General features: G+C 44.6%; 1 protein-coding gene across 1 annotated transcript; it reads left to right on the forward strand.

Moving 5' to 3' along the window:
• Positions 1-59: 59 nt before the first annotated feature.
• On the forward strand, positions 60-3,739 carry atp5pd (ATP synthase peripheral stalk subunit d). The gene is made up of 6 exons (XM_062533216.1): positions 60-175; positions 920-1,051; positions 1,224-1,320; positions 1,444-1,515; positions 1,738-1,800; positions 3,450-3,739. The coding sequence occupies exons 2-6, from the start codon at positions 930-932 to the stop codon at positions 3,579-3,581; spliced, it is 486 nt and encodes a 161-aa protein (XP_062389200.1). The 5' UTR covers positions 60-175; positions 920-929; the 3' UTR covers positions 3,582-3,739.
• The last annotated feature ends 14,924 nt before the right edge of the window (positions 3,740-18,663 follow it).

Consider the following 18,663-nt stretch of genomic DNA (forward strand, 5'->3'; position numbering starts at 1 on the left):
TAAATCTATTATAAACGGTTAAACTTGGACAGTTATGAAATCAATCTCCAACCCTCGGCCGAGAGGGCACGGCGGCCAATCACGAGCCGAAATCAGTCTTACTGTTGCTGATATCATATCCGTTTCCTGTCGGCCATCACGCTTCTGTCATTGCTGCGACTGGATCAGTGCAAAAGTAAGTTCTCATTGCTGTTGTCAACTTAGTCAATTATTCGATCATATTGTCCGACATCAGTGATGCACTTATGCATTAAAGGTGTTTGTTACCTATTTTCCTGATTTGCAGTGTGATTTTTACAGGTTTTATCTAGTCCCAACTTCTGACCTTGCTTTAACCATTTGCGAACGACTGACGTTAACGTCATTAGCCTCAGAAGTAATATTACATGCCAGGGTCAATAAAACATATTTGTATGCTCTATTTTGTTTTTTCTGTAACAGTGTGTCACCATGAACAACATTTAGAAGGATGATTGTATACTATTCGATGTCTGCAATTCATTCTAGTTGACCAATAACCTCGTAGAGCTAGCTAACTAGCCAGTGAGCTATTTGTATTCCTAGCGAGTACTACATGGCTTTTGAAGCTATGCTAGCAAAGTTAGCTATCTAGCCAGTAGATGAAGCCAGCGGTGACCAACAGGCCTAGTATAGAAAATACCTAGCCAGTGCATATGACCTTGTCACAGAGATATGGGGAAAGGGTACATTTAACCTTACCGTTACTTTTTAAAGGTTCATCAGAGCTTTAGCTTGTCATTGATAACAGTAACGTTAACATAAGTGTACGTATGCATGAGTTAGCCTTAACGTCGACGTTGCAAGCTACAGCTTTCTCATAACAAGGGTATGGAGACAAGAGTTGTGGGTTTATGCTGGCGAAATGTAGAGATAATGTTCTACCTTTTAATTTGACAAGGTTAAAGAAAATGGCAGGCCGACGCGCTGCAATGAAGTCTGTTGACTGGCTGGCCTTTGCCGAGAGGGTTCCACCCAATCAGAGGGCCATGTTCAACAACCTCAAAACTCGCAGTGATTCCATTGCTGCAAAGTAAGTCTAGCCGACATGGACAATAACTTAATATTATGTTGGTAGGCTAAACTGAACTATTTGGGTGATGACTTAGACACTAGCTCTGTCTGGTTCCTGAGATTGACAAAGGTGATCAGTTCAAACTTGCTTACTAACTAGTTTGTTGTTGACCGTAATCTTTTTCGTGAAGACTGACAGCCCTCCCAGAGAAGCCAGTATCCATTGACTGGGCCTACTACAGAAAGACTGTGCCCAAAGCAGGCATGGTGGATGACTTTGAGAAGAAGGTAAGCTTAGTGGAAAACAGCTCTTTAACAAATGGTGGGATTGTCACTACTGAATTTGTCCTTGCGTTGTGTGCGCACACATGCATGTCATTAATAGTATTCCCAATCTCTTTTCACTGTCAGTTTGCTGCTTTGTCCATCCCTGAGCCAGTTGACACCGAGACATCAAGGATTAATGCACAGGAGCAGGAATCGGTTAGTAATTCATCTTCTAATGGCTCCGTCTGTGGCACCATAGTGTTTCTGTGTCTGTATAAGGTGACTGACGTGCTGAATATGTTGCATGGTGGCATTTAGCCATAAATATGTGCAAGTGAACTTGCCTTTACAACAGTTTGTCATATGTTGATCATTTAGCATAGCTCTTTACTTGAAACTTTGCTGATTTTTGTTTGTTTATCTCTTCCTGCTCTTCAGAACAAACTAGCACTTGACTACATCGCAGCATCTAAGGCTCGTATTGCTACCTATCAAGCTGAGGTGTGTATTTTCATTGTCTTCATAGTGTGTGTGTGTGTGTGTGTGTGTGTGTGTGTGTGTGTGTGTGTGTGTGTGTGTGTGTGTGTGTGTGTGTGTGTGTGTGTGTGTGTGTGTGTGTGTGTGTGTGTGTGTGTGTGTGTGTGTGTGTGTGTGTGTGTTAGAGAATGAGTCAGTTTAACAACTGACATTTGACACCCACTAGCCCCCTCTGTGTGGAACATGCTGTTCTCAATGACCTGTACAAACTTAAAGAGCTTTTTTGAGGTTTAGTACAGCTTATAGGGGACGTACTCATATTAACTTAGAAAGATCCTCTGAAATGACCACCCAGTGTTTCCCACACATAGACAAATTTGTGGCGGTGCGCCACAGATTCAGCACCGGCCGCCACATATTGCGTATCGTTATTCTTTTATTTATTTATTTATTTTTATTTTGAAACGCTATTGAAAAGCACGCAGCATTCGTAAAGATGAATTTCCTTTCCCTGCGCTCCCTCTGTCACTCGCGCATCTGTCTCTCATACACACACACACGCACAGCCGCTACCCTCCGTGCACACCGCGGCTGTCTGTCTCCATGAAAAGCATAAAGTTCTCCCGCAAATTTTGTAGTCGATGCGTGCAACTTAATTACCAAACAGTAGAAGTAAACTCATTCTCCTTGGCCCGCTCTCGTGCGCGCTCAATGGACAGCCGCCCTCCACATGCACATTTAATCCAAATAAAACATTCACAATCGTGGACGCATTGACGCACAGAAGACGACTAGCTAAATTACTGTTATATTCGGTTAGCATCATTAGTAGGCTATGCTTCAGACATTTGATTAAAACTCTTGCATTCAAGTTGACTGACCAACAATGTTTTTCAACTCCAAGACTTAAAAGGGCCTGTCCCAAGGAGAAAAAGTATTAGCTTACCTTGAAACTTAAACACATGTGGGGAAACTGAACAGAGTATGATAAGCTTAGCCTGCTATGTTTACAATATTTTGAGGCTTCAACCAGTCAGCTGAATTTAAGAAGTGGAGTTGTAATATGAATAGTAGGCTATAATCTGCATAAAGTTTGCTGTTATGAATATCAGAAATGTCAGTATAGGCCTATATAATGTAAATAATTACATAATGTGTGTGTGTTTCAAATAAAGACAAGCTTCACATCTTGTTAAAAAAAAAAGAGAGCGATAAAAAGGCGATGAAATGAAAAATATGGGTTGGGATGTTTGAAGTCCATAATAATTTTGCGACACTCAGTGTTACCCCTCATGGAATTGGACTGCATGCCTTCTCCAAAATGCTGATGCTGTGGGGAATGATCTCCTCGAGGCTCACATTGAGACACACACACACCAACCACCCTATTATTACTCTTGTTCTTTACTGCCACCCCACATTGATGAACCCACCCCTCTTTATATATTTTCGTTCTATTCTGTTCTTGTATGTTATGTTGTACGTAACAATAGGTTTGGCAACAGTGTTCCTGTACGGTCATGCTAATAAAGCAACTTACAATTTGAATTTCGGTTTAGAAAAGGAATAATATGCAAGGCCACCCATCTTGAATAACTGAGATGCTGCGAATGAGGATGCAGATCTGTATAACAGTAAATGACCAGTGTTGACCTCCGGGTTTCCCCCCACAGCTGGAGAAGTTCAACAACATGATTCCCTTCGACCAGATGACCATCGACGACCTCAACCATACCTTCCCCGAGACCAAGTTGGACAAGGAGAAGTATCCATACTGGCCCCACAAGCCTATTGCTGACCTGTAAATTGTTAGAAATGCCCACTCTCTCTAAAGTAATATTACACCCCTCTTATACAATTGTATAGTCCCGTCTGTGTATACACCGGTCTGTGTATACACCTGTTCGTTTCAGGAGTTTGTGATTCAGGATCATATTCTGATGAGTAAAAACTTTGAAATTCACACATGCATTTGGTGTTTTTATTTTTTGCAGACATAAGCCTATAAACATATTAAGATGCTCAAGATGTATGACGAGATAAAAGTTGTCTACGAGAAGGCTCCTGTAGGTGTTATACTGATCCATATGGATCCGTACTGTTCTATGCATTGCATCACACTGTTCTATGTATTGCATCACACATCAAATCTGTCTATCAATTCTAGGTACCTGTAGTACCATGTTCTCCCTTGCCTTACCTTGCCCCCACCGTTTCTCAAGTACTGTTTGAAAACAGTCGGTTCTACTTAGCTCGAGTTGCTGCTGGCAGGCAGCTACGGTGCTACGCTCTGGGGGCATGGTTTTAAGGATGCCCCCGAAGTATGGCACTGTAGCTGCCGGAGTTCTCCTTTAAGTCTTTAAAGTAATAAGGATAATGTCTCTACTCTGGCATTAATTTGTACTTCATCTTAGCGGTCATAATGTCTGGCAGCAACTTTTGGGTCCGTTTATTTGTTTGTCTTTGCAACACTGAGGTCAATGTCCCTCAATTATGGTTTCTAAACGTATGGACAGAGGCCCAAACCTCTTCAAAGATCACTCTTCTTGGGGGTACTGTGGTGCTGTGGGTTACACATTCTGTTCTGTTCATTTTTCGATCCCATCCCATCTCTCCCATCGGCTTCTCATCACCGTCCAATCAGATTTAAGGCATAAAAGGCCAAAGAAGATACCACATCATGGCGCTATACTTAAATTTATCTTGCCTCATTAACACAGGAAAGATCTGTCTGTAGAAATGGAAACGACATGTCTTGAAGTAAAGATTCTGTATTGTAAGCCTTTGTAGTAGACAAAAAGTGAGAGTTGGCAGAGAAAGGAATTCATGACTTAAATGATTAAGGACGCTGTGTTAATTGAAGGCAAAAATGAAAATGTATCTAGCTTCCTGAATGTGTGTGTCTTTGCTCTTCGGCTGAGTATTGATGCCTTCTTGCAAAAGCCTTTTGGACTCCATGACCAAGGCCTACACATGCAGGCTCTGTAATTTCTGAATGTGGTCGGATGACATCTGATATTCATCGTTCTTTAGACCATCAGAAGAGCTCAGTAGAGTTGATGATTCACCCTGCTGTGTTGGAAGGACGGCCCGGTCTGTGTGATAAGCTATAATGTGAAACTTCCCACGCTCGGTGCACTGCATTGTGGTTTAGCGGGCGGATAGAGAGCTGCAGCCAAATGATGGAGAACAGTAAAGGGAGAGGAAGAACACATGGGGAAATGCAATGTCTGTGAAGGCTACTTTATGACCTGCTGTAAAATTATTTGCCAATAGTTTGTCAATTCGCAACAGCGAGAAGTTGTTTGTATTGGGTCTAATTCTTTACTTTTTTATGACCAGCTCTTACTTGTGATTTATGTGCTGTAGCGTGTTTGTTTGATTAGTAACCACCTGCGGAACTCTTCAGAATGAGCCCTCGGGGATGTCATGAGCCCCTTTCTCCACCAGAGGGTGAAATACACCTACAGAATAGGCTTTAGTCCAAAGCATGAGGAGCATAGTAGTAGGGGTTGGCTGAAGAACTTTCTTTGATCACATAAAAGAAACATTTTAATGCAACTGGAACATCTTGCTATAATTTCAGTATCTGCATAATCTTTTTCGCCATTGTGCAGTCACTGATCAAATGAAACATGACAAACTCCTTACAATCAATACAAAAGTCTTAAGTCAGTGACAAATGCATGAATCAAACATTATTGTCTTTGCTGGGTGAATGGGCAGGTTTTACACACTTATATGAGTATAAAGTATATAGATATCTAAAAAGCAAAATGCATAGAAGTTAAAGAGGAACTATGCAGGTTTGGCGATTTCTTCGCTGTTTTCTCGTTTTGCGCTTGCAGGTTTCTCTGCAGAGCTTCCCCTACAGCTTTAGCATGTATATTTTACAACATTACTCAATCAGTCTGTCTGCCTTTTCATGAGCATGATCGCGAGGCTGCGAAACCTTCTGTTTGTCAGTGCCACCGGCCCGGTGGTACACACTTGCAAGCATGTTTTTTCCCCTCACAGGCACTAGGGGGAAGCGAGACCGCCGTCGTTCAACCCGAAATAAGTCAAATAACCATTCCAATGACTCCTAAGCTGATCAGTTCAGGCAAATTAAAAAAAAAAAAAAACTTGCATAGTTCACCTTTAATAAACATGTATACAATTTTTAATGGGCTAAGATAAAAGACCTGTCACCTGGCCAACATGTTGATTTTGATTTAGTTATTAATGTTGATCCTGACTTTTCATTCTTACATATTTAACAAGTTAATGTTTACTGTATACTTGCCTTGAAAAGTTTGGTCCATCCGTTTCACATTAATGGCTTTGTCCGTCTTCCAAATTAGGGCCCCTGGTGTCTTTTGGAAACTCTGTCGTCAGTAATCTCATACAGACGACTCCAACACTGAAATATTAGGAAATGAAGTTTAACAGACATGTCATGATAGCCGTTAATATTGTGCAAGGAATAAAGTCCCAAATCTTATTCCTACTGTTGATGTGAGTGATTTGATGACAGAGATCTCTATTGTCACTGCTGTAAGTCATCTGCTCTGGCTTATATGCTGTTTCGCAAGTGCAGCATGTGCTCAGGCAGTGTGAAATTATTTAGAGCTTTCTGCACACACACACACACACACACACACACACACACACACACACACACACACACGTAGGCCTACAGTATATGGCCCATCTTTGGTGTGTATTGGAAAAGTAGTACCTGTATTTGCAGGCTCATATAGACCTCTGAATTCACCTACAAAAACGAACCCAAACTGCCATCTTTGCCCAAATAAGGAGATATGGGTCTTAATTGAAGATAACTATGGCAAGTTGCATTGCAAGTTAGCTGTGGGGTAGCAAAAATCGGAAGTCTTAACACACTGCAGATCACAGTACCCACACAAAGGCAGAGGGCAAAAGTGAGCAGAACGTCTGCATTTCAGACTTCTTTGTCCCCTTGAGAGTTTAACAGGTGCGTTGATTCAAAATCCCCATGTTATTTTCCCATAGGAAAAATCGCAAGATACCGAATCCCAAAGATGGCAGCTTTTTTGCAGGTGAACTTCAGAGGTCTATTGGCTTATAATGATTCTGTGCAGTTGCTGCCAGGTTCCTAGATGTCTGTTAGTGTTTCAAGTGAAATGTGATCTGTAAGTTCATGTATTGCCTGAGTGAATCGGAGAACAGTATCACGGAGGATTTAACCAGCCCTATATAGAGAGAGCTGTTCATGGTGCTCATCCAGGCGTTTAAAACACTGGTGAGATCATTTAAACCATTAATTGATTGATTTTAATGAACTATTTTACTTTTGTGTTATTGTTTACAAAGATTACATTTAATTGAGTTAAGTGAACATATTGAAATGGGACTCGAGTACACAAATAGTATGTGGATCTTCGCCCCTCACCACATAAACATCCGTGCGCACACACACGCACACACACACACACACACACGCACACACACTCACACGCACACACACTCACACACACACACACACACACACACCTGCCACTGCTCTAACTGCTCCAACTCTAAGTGCTCCTTCTGCAGGGTAAGGGAATGGGAGCAAGGCCCTGGGCTCAGCCGCTCCACATCATTAACATAGCTGTGTGAGGGAATCTCATTGTCAGCACATTTGACATCTGAGTAGCACCCCACCCCTCACACACAGGCGCGTGCACACACACATACTCTCACAGACACACATACACACACACACACACACACACTCACACAGCAACAGGCACATGTGTGTGGTTATTTTAGCTGCCATGCATACGCAGTTGCACAAGAGTCCAAATGCCCAACTGCTTTTGCCCTCTTAACTGTTTTCACTGTGATCCTCGTCTATGCTCTCAGCATTCCATGCCACGCTTTTGCTAACCCGGACAAAATCCCCCATTACGCTTTTTTATTGCAATTGTAAACATGAAGCCATTTTGTGAATATAGCCAATATAACAACTTATCCGTTGCCGCTCTGCACTATATCTCACAGGCAATAAATATTTACAAGGAAATTAGCAAAAAGATATATAGAGCTCAGTATGCTGTATGTATTTTGTGTGTGTGTGTTGGTGGGCTTGATGTTTAGGGATAGATTTACTTCCCGTGAAGGTGGAAGGTGCCATGAGAAACACTGGCCGCCATAAATTTATGTCCTGACATGCACACCATTGTGCACTATAAATTTAAATCTCCCTTTGCACTCTGTGGACCTCATGGCGTGGAATCTTTGGAGTTGTTTAGCATGTGCTAGCCTGATGTGCAGCCCTCCAGTTTGCTTGTTAGAAAAACAGTGATAGTTTTGTCATCGGATTGACTCTTAAGTAACAGAACTGGACAGAAGAAAACCGCATGCGCTGCAGAAAGCTGCTTTGAATTTGGTCTGTCAGTGTGGAACATAGGCTGGCTCGCCACATAGCTCAACTGTTATCCAAACTGGTCAGGGCTTGCATCTTGAAAGGGTATGAGAGTCTCCTCTCCCCACGACGAGATCTGCCCATTTTTGTCTATCTCAAAATGAAGTGGGGAGATATGATCTTGCTGTCATGCTAAGTCATTGTCAATGCTACTGTTACATTCAGGTCAACCCATGCCAGGGGCAAGACAGCTGCTCAGTACTGGCTGACTTCTAAACAAGATTATCTTATAAATTCCATAAAAATGAAAGAATCAAAATCATAAGGTGTCCTCATGGAAAATTAGGACTTCTTTTAACAAACTTGTTTTTTTCAGAGAGTATACTGTCCCCGTCTCTCCCTTGGTCTGTTTCATTTTTACAGAAACCATGCTGGTCTCACACGCATTCAATCATCACATTTAATGTGCCTAGTAAAATGCCATGCAAAGGGGTTTTGCAACTATTTTAATGTGATTAAGCATGTTGTTTTGCCCCCTCATGCTTCGCCCTTTTAGTGCCATGCACGGGCATAAACAGCTGCATTTTTACAAGACACAAAACAGTCGACTTTTCCCCTTGGAGACCAAGTGGAAGATTCCATTCTGTTGTTGGGGCTGCCAGTACATCTCATAAAGATGGCGGCACGGACCGCTGAGAGCGCTCTGGAAGTGGTGAAAGCCAGATGTAGCGTGTCACCCGGGGAAGTTAGTTAGTCGAGCCCCGCGTTTGTTTTTACAGTTGAATTAAAACCCCCTCCTCTTTCTCTCCTCTCTCTCCCTGCTCTGGGGCTGCGGGGCCGGTGACCCACCGGTGACCTGAGGGGTGTAGCCACGGGGCTGGGGCGATCGGGAGGAACTCCGGGGGTCAGAGGTCAGCGTTAACAGACCGACTGTACAACTGTTCTCCACCCCAACACGAGTGCAGACATGCCCTGGAGAAAGAGAGAGAGAGAGTGTGTGTGTAGTGTGTGTAAGAGAGAGAGAGAGTATGTTTGTGTGTGTATGTGTGTAGTGTAAGAGAGAGTGTGTGTGTGTGTGTGTGTGTGTGTGTGTTGTCCTCACTTTCCCTGTGCTCAGCCATTCTTCCTCCCACCCACCCCCAGCTGACGATTCAGCTGTCACACACACTTGTGCTCACGTCGTGTGTTCCCTGGCCTCTCTGACCGTAATGATTTGACCGCACTCGCTCTGCCTGTCCCCCCCCCCCCTGTCCCCCCTCAGTTCTAATCAACCGACTATTAGCTAAGTAGCTGAAATGTGATCCATCGGTTGCATGGATTTAAAACAAATCCAAACTGGATGCTGTTGTCTGCATATTTTTATATTAGCGAGGTATGCTCTAAACAGAAGGGGCCCAGTTCGAGGAGTCTCAAAATTCCCCTTACCATCCTGAATTAGACCTTCGGGACGCTGGCTTGAGTTTCTCGCCCTGTCCGATGTTTTTACTGTAGCTGCTAAAGAAGCATGTCTAACCCACAGCATATCAATCACTCCCCTCTACGTTAATACTGTGTGTGTGTGTGTGTGTGTGTGTGACCACGGCTATTTTGGTTTGGAGTAGAAGTAGAGCATAGCCACCGCCTTTGTTCTGGGGTTCCTTTTTTTTGTTCTGTTTTTGAGGATGGGGATTAAGGCCCTGCATGTGAGGAACCGATGTCATCTGGGGTTATGCTGGATATTTAAAAACATCAAAAAAAGGGACTCAACCTCAGGCTCTTTGATGTTTTTTTGTCAGACATGCTCGCTTGGGGAATCTGACTCCTAGCAAAGGGAGCCGTACGTTGAAATTATTACGAGGCGCGGGCGAGCCAAGAGAAACAAGGCAAGGTAACATTTTCGGTGATGATGCAAATTTCATGCAGAATAAAATGTCTAGTTCCTTTTTTTGCTAAATTTACCATCGAGTTGTGCTGTAATTATCCTTCATGCGTAGCTGCTGGACTTTCTGGAGACAGAGACTAAGGTGACCTTCTCCTCAGCTTCTCTCTCTCTCTTGCTCTCTCTCGAGCCAGCCGTGACCGAACAACACTCGCTTTCTCTCTGTTTTCTTTGCAAGTGCCAGACACATAAGTCTTGGAGTGGAGAGGGAGAGGAGGGTTTTTTTGTGGCTTTCTCGCTCCAATAAAATGGAGGCCAGGTCAGGTGGTCTGCTGCGCTGATCAGGTGATGAAGCCAGCGGGAATGCGCGTGTCATTGGCCAAGTGTGCGCGGCCGTGCCAGCAGAATGATTTGCGCTCTTGGAACGAGGAGTTGACTCAGCGAGAGATCGGCTTCCTGAGAAAGAGGGCGGCTTTGTTTTCCCGTCGCGCAGCGGCCTTCAGAAAGAGGTCCTTTAGGTAATGGTGTTTACAATGGTGTTTACCACACAGTCGTCCCATAGTGCTGGTCATTATGGTGGTGTGGCCGGAGGAGAGAACAGAGTCTTCACTGAAGGAGATGACACATGCTGATTCAGCATGAGGTTTTGAATGAATGAGTCTCAGTATTTGGGAATTAAGAGCCACTGTGTGGATAGCCTGACTGGCATTTGTGCAGAGCGTGGCACTGTTTTAAATTTCAAATGATCTGCGCGATGGAGGGGGAAAAAGAAGGCTTGTTCTTCATAGGCCAATATTCAGAAATGAATTGCTCTCTTGCTTTCCATGCACAGTGGCATGGTGTGACCCTGCCAAGACACACATTCAACAAGTAAACCATTTCTGGCATACACACGTTCACATAGCTTTTGCTTTTGGACCAATTTTTGCCCAAAGCTGCAGAGTTCAAAATGTTTCAGACTTCTCGTTAAGTATAGTCAACGCCATTGTTATCCCCCTTGCGTTCCTTTGCTTTATGTGTTTGTGCAAACAGACACAGAACTTTCAACCAAGTCCATACACACAAGTCTTCCTTTCGAACAGCATTCACCAAGGGTTCAATCTTTAAACACAATGTCGAAGACATAACACGAGGAGAGTTTATTCTACGCTTATCAAAGGAGACCGGATTGAGATGTCAGGGTGTTCCTCGTCTCCTGCGTCCTCGTCCTCGTCCTCGTCCTTGTCTTCGTCCTCTCTTCACCCCACCCCTGGATCCATCCATCACTCTCACTGCGTCTGTGTCTCTCTCTCACAAACAAACAAGCCACATCCGCCGCGGCGTGAAAAGGCCAGGGTGCCCTCGCTCTCCTCGTTTCCTACCTATCCATCAGGCGGCCATTGTGCCCTCTTGAGTGAGTCATCCATCATGCCATGAATCACACAATCTGTCAGCCCCCTGTTTCCTGCCACAGGCTGATGGGCATTGTTGGAGCCCGCACAATGGCCCCCGATGTGCGTTTCCTTCACATGCTGATGGGCTGACCCCGTCTGCCCCTTAATGCTGATGTCTACATTTATATGCCATCCATTTAGTCCCGACGACACTCTTCTGAAGGGCAAGGGGGAGCGAGGGGGGGTTGGAGGAGTCGAGTGTGAAAGGTTGGGGGGGGGGGGGTCGGTTGAGTTGTCATGGGGACAACGACTGAGTTGCCATGGGGACGCTCTCAGGTCAGTGAGAGTCTGATGAGAGGACAGTGGGCATCAGCCGAGTCTGGAGAGGACGGGCCCTGACCCTGACCCGGGCACAAAGGGGCACGGAAGAGCGCGGGGCACGGGGAGGGTCGCCCCTTAACGAGGGGTGACGCGGAGGTTATGACTCCACTCTGCATACGCACATATTTGCATGTCCACTCTCGGTCAGGAGACGGGAAGTCCAAACTGTTTTGATTTCTGGAGTACCAGGGGCTGTCACACACGTATTGATTGGCCAGTGTGTATCTAACCGATCTGTGTGTTTTCCACGCTTGGGCGAGGATTAAAGTTTCACTCCAAAACAAACCCACACACACCTCCCACATGCTGTTCCTCTCTGTCTCCGACAAACAAGATCGAAATCAGCGTTCGTCCAGTGAGAATCGGCGATGAATAGTGTGTCCACATCACACTGCCAAGAGATGTCTGTGGGTATCGGTGTCGGTGGTATGTGTGCGTGTGGGTGAGGCCTGGGGACAGAGCCAAGGTCGTCTGGCACACCAGTGTTGAGACTGCGGGGCCACAGCATTAGCAGCGTCCACAGCTAGAGCCTCGGATCGGTGAAAAGGAGAGAGAGGGCATGAGTAGCAGTCAAGGGGACGGAAGACATCTCTAAACACACTAGCCAGGGGCGCATTTCCCAAAACCATATAGTTGCTAACCAAGTTGGGAACTTTGTCGGTTTCAGTGAAGTTTCCCATTGTCAACCAACTAAGTTGCTAACAGGTTAGCAACTATGGTTTTGGGAAACGCACCCCAGTCTTGTTTCTGTAATGTCAGGTTGAAGTTCTGTGTTGTGTTTTGTGTGTGTGTGTGTGTGTGTGTGTGTGTGTGTGTGTGTGTGTGTGTGTGTATGTGTGTGTGTGTGTGTGTGTGTGTGTGTGTGTGTGTGTGTGTGTGTGTGTGTGTGTGTGTGAGTGTGTGAGTGTGTGAGTGTGTGAGTGTGTGAGTGTGTGTGAGTGTGTGTGAGTGTGTGTGTGTGTGTGTGTGTGTGTGTGTGTGTGTGTGTGTGATGGACATTATCTTAGAGAGGGTTATATGAAGCCAGGGCAGCACAGAGCACATTTCATTGTCCGCAACTAATGAATGCATGACATCATGAGAAAGTAGTCGCCCTGGTGACACAGTCCACTGTTTCTATGGCACGGCTGAAATGGCATTGCCAATTCTTGTGAATGAAAGCCTGGGGGGTGGGGGTGAGTAAATAAAAGTGCTATTGGCAGTGTGTTTGTTTGACATCCTCCTCTTGTCAGAACTGGGGGATGGGGGGCAGGGTTGGTTGGGAGGGGGGGGGGGCTTGGGGGGGGGGCATGAGGTGGCAGGCCCCATGAGGACGCGACGAGTGTTCCCGGCTGTCGGCAGAAACCAAGTATTTCTGTATTTCTCTAGACTCTAATCACTGTGGACTGCTGCGGGCTGAATTACAAGCAAAAATAAATGGCCTGCTAAGCGATACTCTTGTTAATATTTTTTTCTAAGGTTGTATTTCTATTGCGTATTATGAGCATGGATAAAAACAAATGTGTTATGTAAGAGCGCTATTTTATGGCGATCATGAAGACATATACTTTAAATGCTGTATGAGTGACTTTTATGTTGTTTTGGTCTAAATGAAAAGTGGATGTCGTGCAATGCATTTGGCTTCGGCCTATTAGATCGCGCTGGAACCTGAACAATGTGACACATATTATTCCAATATTATAAATATTTCACATTTTGCCATTTTTTTTTCCACACAAAGCATCACAAATGATGCTGATTGATTGATCGTTGGTGAATTGTTCAGTATTATCTGTAGGATTCACATATCCATACAAAGGGGAAGTGCATGAAACGGGTAAGAAAAACAGGAAAGGAGGAAAAGGGAACCTGTCCTCAGCTCAGAGCAGTGAAAACCTCCTGCTTGGAGTGAATACCAGCACCAATCAGCACAAACACACTGACAAGAATTTTGTGGTAAAACATTTTGGCCAAACAGCACACTCTTGGCAGCGGGCACTCGAGCACTTAACTCCCATTTCAAAAAAGCCTGCTGTAGCTAATGGCTCTTTGATTCGTCCCAGACTCCGATTCGAGGACAGACCCAGTATGGAATTGACATTATTATTCGGCTTCACTTTCGCTCTCCAATAAAGTGAGATCAAGTGTATTTCTCCGTCTTCCATCTTTCCACCGAGGAAGAATCTGCTGGACTCTCCTCCTCGTTGACGGTTTTGACTCCACCTGTCTTCTCCATCAACGGCCTGGAGGCCCCATGGTGTCCCAGGCCCAGGATGGAGGGGAAGGGGGTTTGGACACCAATAGGGCATTCAGACACACTGAAGGAATCGAATGAATGCTACATTTTAGTCATTTCCACTACAATGTAATTAAAATGTGATTTTACAATGCATTTTAATTAATCAATGCAATGAATGATTTTTTAGTGTTTGAAAGACCAAGTTTCCTTAGTCATTTAAGGAAACAAAACCTTTGTGGAAAAGTGCATAATCTTTAAGAAACTGATATGCAACATTTTGTGACAAACCAAAGTCTAACACCACTCCGGTGACAAAACAATCGCCATACCTGAAAAGTAAATACTTGGCTTGACTTAAGATAAATAAATGTAAAAAGGTTGAAATGGCTATAAATACAAAGAAGACAAACACACATTTGTTGTGGAGTTTCACTTCACAAGAAATATGACATATATGACATGTGATGGGATCACATGATGAAATTCCACAAACTTTTATTGATACCATCTTATCAACATCCAGGATTTTGGATGGTATCCAGGATGTTGCTAGACGATGATATCAGGCTGTTGCTAGAATGGTGTCGGAATCTTAAATTGGTGAAATGTCACCATGTGGTGGGGTTTCCCAGATCCCATCACATATATTTAAAAATGATGTAACCAGAGACGTTCACCAGAGAGGGTCGAAACAGAGCCGTAATCAAGGATTTATGACTTCAACATGTGATGGGTTTTCCCAGATCACATCACATTTATTACAAAATGATGCAATATAAAAAGTTATGAGAATAACTGGTATGCCATTGGTCATGGTATGATTAAAGCATTAACGATTCAGACGATTCATAACATCCTTTGTGTGGAAAAGTTGTTCAAATAGAAACTTCTTTATTTCAGTCTAATAGCTAAAGTGAAATATAAAACTCCCTGGATCTAATGGCATTCAAATGTGGAAATGGCTGCATTTCAGATTTCCCCCACTGGACTGATTTATTTTCTATTGATTGCATCTGTTGTATCTATTTCAGACTTTCAGACTATTTCAGGCAGAAAACTCTGCAGGTGCCCACTGGGACAGACAATGATTCTTCACGCTCACAGAAACAGGAGACCTCCAGAGAAAAGCGGATTAAGTTCCTTTTTTGGACAGCAGAGCAGTAAGATCTGGCACCATGAACCTTACTGAATATTTTTTATGTCTTTTTAAAAAGATAAGCAGCCTCTTTTGGACTTTTGGAATGGATTGAGGCGAGACTACAAAAATATGATTGAATTGGCCTCTGCCTCCTCCGTTTCCATCGGTTTGGGAAAGTCAGCATTCACTATGATATAATTATCCTGATCTTTGGCTCTCAAGGAACACATAACGGGAAGTTCTCTGAGGTCTTATTTTCCCATTATTTCCATGATATTTTTCCAGAACATTAGAAACAATTTCATTTTCAAGTCTCATTTTAGCAGATATTTTCCCTTCTTGTTGTCCTTGAGATTTTCTATTATTATTTGAACCTTCAGGTTTAATTAACTTTACTGCGTGTGCTCTTGTTATGTAACTGAACAGTAGTCACTGATAATGCATCATCATAGATAGATAGATAGATACTTTATAGATCCCCAAGGGGAAATTCAAGAATCATATTGTCAATCAAACTGATATGCCACTATGGACATAAACTCTATTCGAAAATAAATAATGATGATAAACAAAACAAGAAATGGAAAACCAGAAGACCTATAGACAGGTGTGAAAGAAACAGAGAAAACAGCAAGAGAGCGAGAGAGCAAGACAAACTTGATCGAAGGTCTTGAGAGAGAAGGTCTCCTTGATAGAAAGGGGGAGATGGGAGACAGAAATGAGTAGGGTTGTGAGAACAATAGAGGGAGGGAGGACCGAGGAAAAAGTCAAAATAGAGATGATGGAATTGTTTGGTGGGGCAGAAGGAAAGACAGATGGAAAGAGAGAGAGAGAGAGAGAGAGAAAGAGAGGGTGCTGATTGTGCTGAGACTGTGTCTGTGGGAGAGTATGAGAGGTGTGTTTGTGTGCGTGAGTGCGATGGGGGGGGGGTTTGTGTGTGTATGTGAGGTGGTGGTTCTGTGTCTGTGTGTCTGTGTGTGTGTGTGTGCGTGTGAGCGTGGTGGTTGTGTGTGTGTGTGTGTGTGTGTGTGTGTGTGTGTGTGTGTGTGTGTGTGTGTGTGTGTGTGTGTGTGTGTGTGTGTGTGTGTGTGTGTGTGTGTGTGTGTGCGCGCGAGCGCGGTGGTTTTGTGTGTGCGCTCCCTGACTGTGGGGCGGTGTGTTTGTGCGGAGGGCAGGGCCACGTGCGGAGACCACAGAGGGCCCATTGATTCGGCCCAATCAAGGCCAGGGGCCTGTGGGGGGTGGGGAAGGGTGTGAAGTCAACACATTCCTCTCATTCCAGCACTTCCCCACAGGAGAGAATGTCACAGGCACAGTCCCCCCACATCCCTCCCTGCAGTAGAGCTCCCCTGGGACAAGTACGTTTCTCTCAGTCTCACCTCTCCTCTCTCTTCTCCTCTTGTTCCCTCCTTTCTTCTCCTCCGTGATTACTCTGCCTCCCCCCTTACTCTCCTCTTCCCCTCGTGTCCTCCTCTCCTCTCCACCATGTCCTTATTATTCTTCTCCAGTCCCCTCCACCTCTTCTTTCCCTCCCTCTCTCTCTATCCCCCCCTCTCTCTCTCTGCTCCGTGGCTGAGGAGCATTTTGTGCCTCAGGCCAGGTTTCGTCCCCAGTGCACTGTTTTGGGCCAAAGGGAGGAATGATGAATTAGCAAATGATGTTTAGGTTTCCATCTGATACCGTGTCGGTCGTGTGTGTTCAAGAGAACTTACATCCCGTTATGCGGACCGTGATGAAGCGGGGGAATGTCTGTCCACTCCCGTTTCCTACTGTGCCAATAGTAAACCGCTTTCCAAAAAGATACTGTGATCTGCCTAAATAGCCTCCGCCATGCTGTCTTTGTTTGGAATACATTTACTCGTGAAAGGTAAATAAAAACGGATTAGAGAGCTTCTCAAATTAATTCAAGCGGTGAAACAGGAGGACGTAAAAATGCACTAAGACGCACTTTTTCTACACCAGCTGGGAGACCTTCGGATGCGTCCCAGCAGCTGTTTCTTTCTTTCCTCACCTCCAGACAACAGGGCCTTCGCTGTTCTGGAGGGCTTATTCAGACAGTGGTTTTGAGGCCCGATTCGGTGGAGATGGAGAGCTCCGTCGGCCCCGTCGCCACGTTCCATCTCTCTCCCCCCTTCTCTGCGTTCTTTTTTTCTCTCCGCCGTGCGGAGCGGCCCAAGAGAAGAGGGTTTGCTGCACCACAGCGTTGCCATAGAAACTCTGTTTGCATTTCCCACTGAGTGATTCCGGGGCTACTGGCTTTCAGCTGGAATTCAAACTCTCAAAATTGAGCTCGCAGGTCGGTCTGGAAAAGTAATCGTCAGTCTGCGCGCCGGCTTATTGGAAGACATTTACGGGGACGTTTCCGTCTAGTGAAAATTGTGGACGCAGCCAGGGGAAATACTAGGGAGTTTTCTAAACCCAAAGGCTTGAGGACAGGGCTGCGCAGGGCACAGACGTCCTCTACAGCCAATTTAGACAGACTGTATCTGGGCTTTTTGTGTGTTTCGTTTTAACGTTGAGACAAGAGGTTCCCTGGCCATTGACATCACAGAGGTGAAGTGCACAGTCGTCCATTTTGTGCTGCATCACAGAGCCCCATTGAGCGTGCTCCCGGGTCTCTTCTCGAGCCCGTTCTCCCTCGGCACACACTGCCTCGCTCGCACTCCCACTAGGCTCGCGCTGAAACAAAGAGCCCTTTGAGCGTGACCTTGACAGATCGCTTCCCCGCGCACCATAGGAACCGGTGCGGAGGAATCCGCTCAGTTCGGTATCCATCCAACGAGAGATAATCCCCAAAGTGGAGGGGATCATATATTTCACGAACCAGCGGCATCATGAACAAAGCGGACTGATCATCACCGTGGTCATCTCCTCAAGGCCAGGGTGAAGTTAATGAGATGATTAATGTTTGCCAAAAACAGATAGATAGCCTATGTTTTACTTCAAACACATGGATTAATGTAATTTTTGTTCTTTTTAAAAGAACCAGAGTTGTTGTCAGTTTATCTTGGCCTACAATCCAATCAAGATGAGTCTGACATGGTGTATGGATAATGATATTTCAAAGTGATAGTGTTATTATTAGAAGCCAAATGGCTTATGCCTGGTTCTCTCAGAACGGATGGAAATGCCTCTGTTTTGAGAGCAATTTCATCTAATTTGCAGTGACAGCCTAGAGAAACAAATGTCCGAGTGAACATTCAGAGGAAGGCAAACTTCAACAGGAGAACATTGAAACCAGCTGCTTAGTCTTTCCTAACCTTCTCCTGCCAATCACTGGGCCTGTGACTAATGTTGGAGGTTCATCAGTACTACCAAGCTTCTGAGAAGAAGAAAAAATAACCTATCAGTCAATCTTTTTCCATAGAGCCTTGTCAGTTCGGCTGAAAAGCACCATCACTTATCAAGCACTTCTCTAAAATAGTCAGGAAATGCGTGGTTTGAAAGGAAATTGCAAAAAGATATATTTTTACACTTCATGCAGATGCATGCTCGTGTCGATATGCTTGTGATGATATATAGAGTGATAAAGACAACAGGCACACAGAG

The sequence above is a fragment of the Sardina pilchardus genome, chromosome 3 (genome assembly GCF_963854185.1).
Source record: "Sardina pilchardus chromosome 3, fSarPil1.1, whole genome shotgun sequence".
NCBI lineage: Eukaryota > Metazoa > Chordata > Actinopteri > Clupeiformes > Clupeidae > Sardina > Sardina pilchardus.

Bases quoted from the DNA above. Each gene is read 5' to 3' on its own strand.
- atp5pd (XM_062533216.1), top strand. From the start codon at position 930: ATGGCAGGCCGACGCGCTGCAATGAAGTCTGTTGACTGGCTGGCCTTT. The intron at 1,321-1,443 runs GTAAGCTTAGTG...TTTCACTGTCAG, and splicing joins TGGATGACTTTGAGAAGAAG to TTTGCTGCTTTGTCCATCCC. The intron at 1,801-3,449 runs GTGTGTATTTTC...TTCCCCCCACAG, and splicing joins TTGCTACCTATCAAGCTGAG to CTGGAGAAGTTCAACAACAT.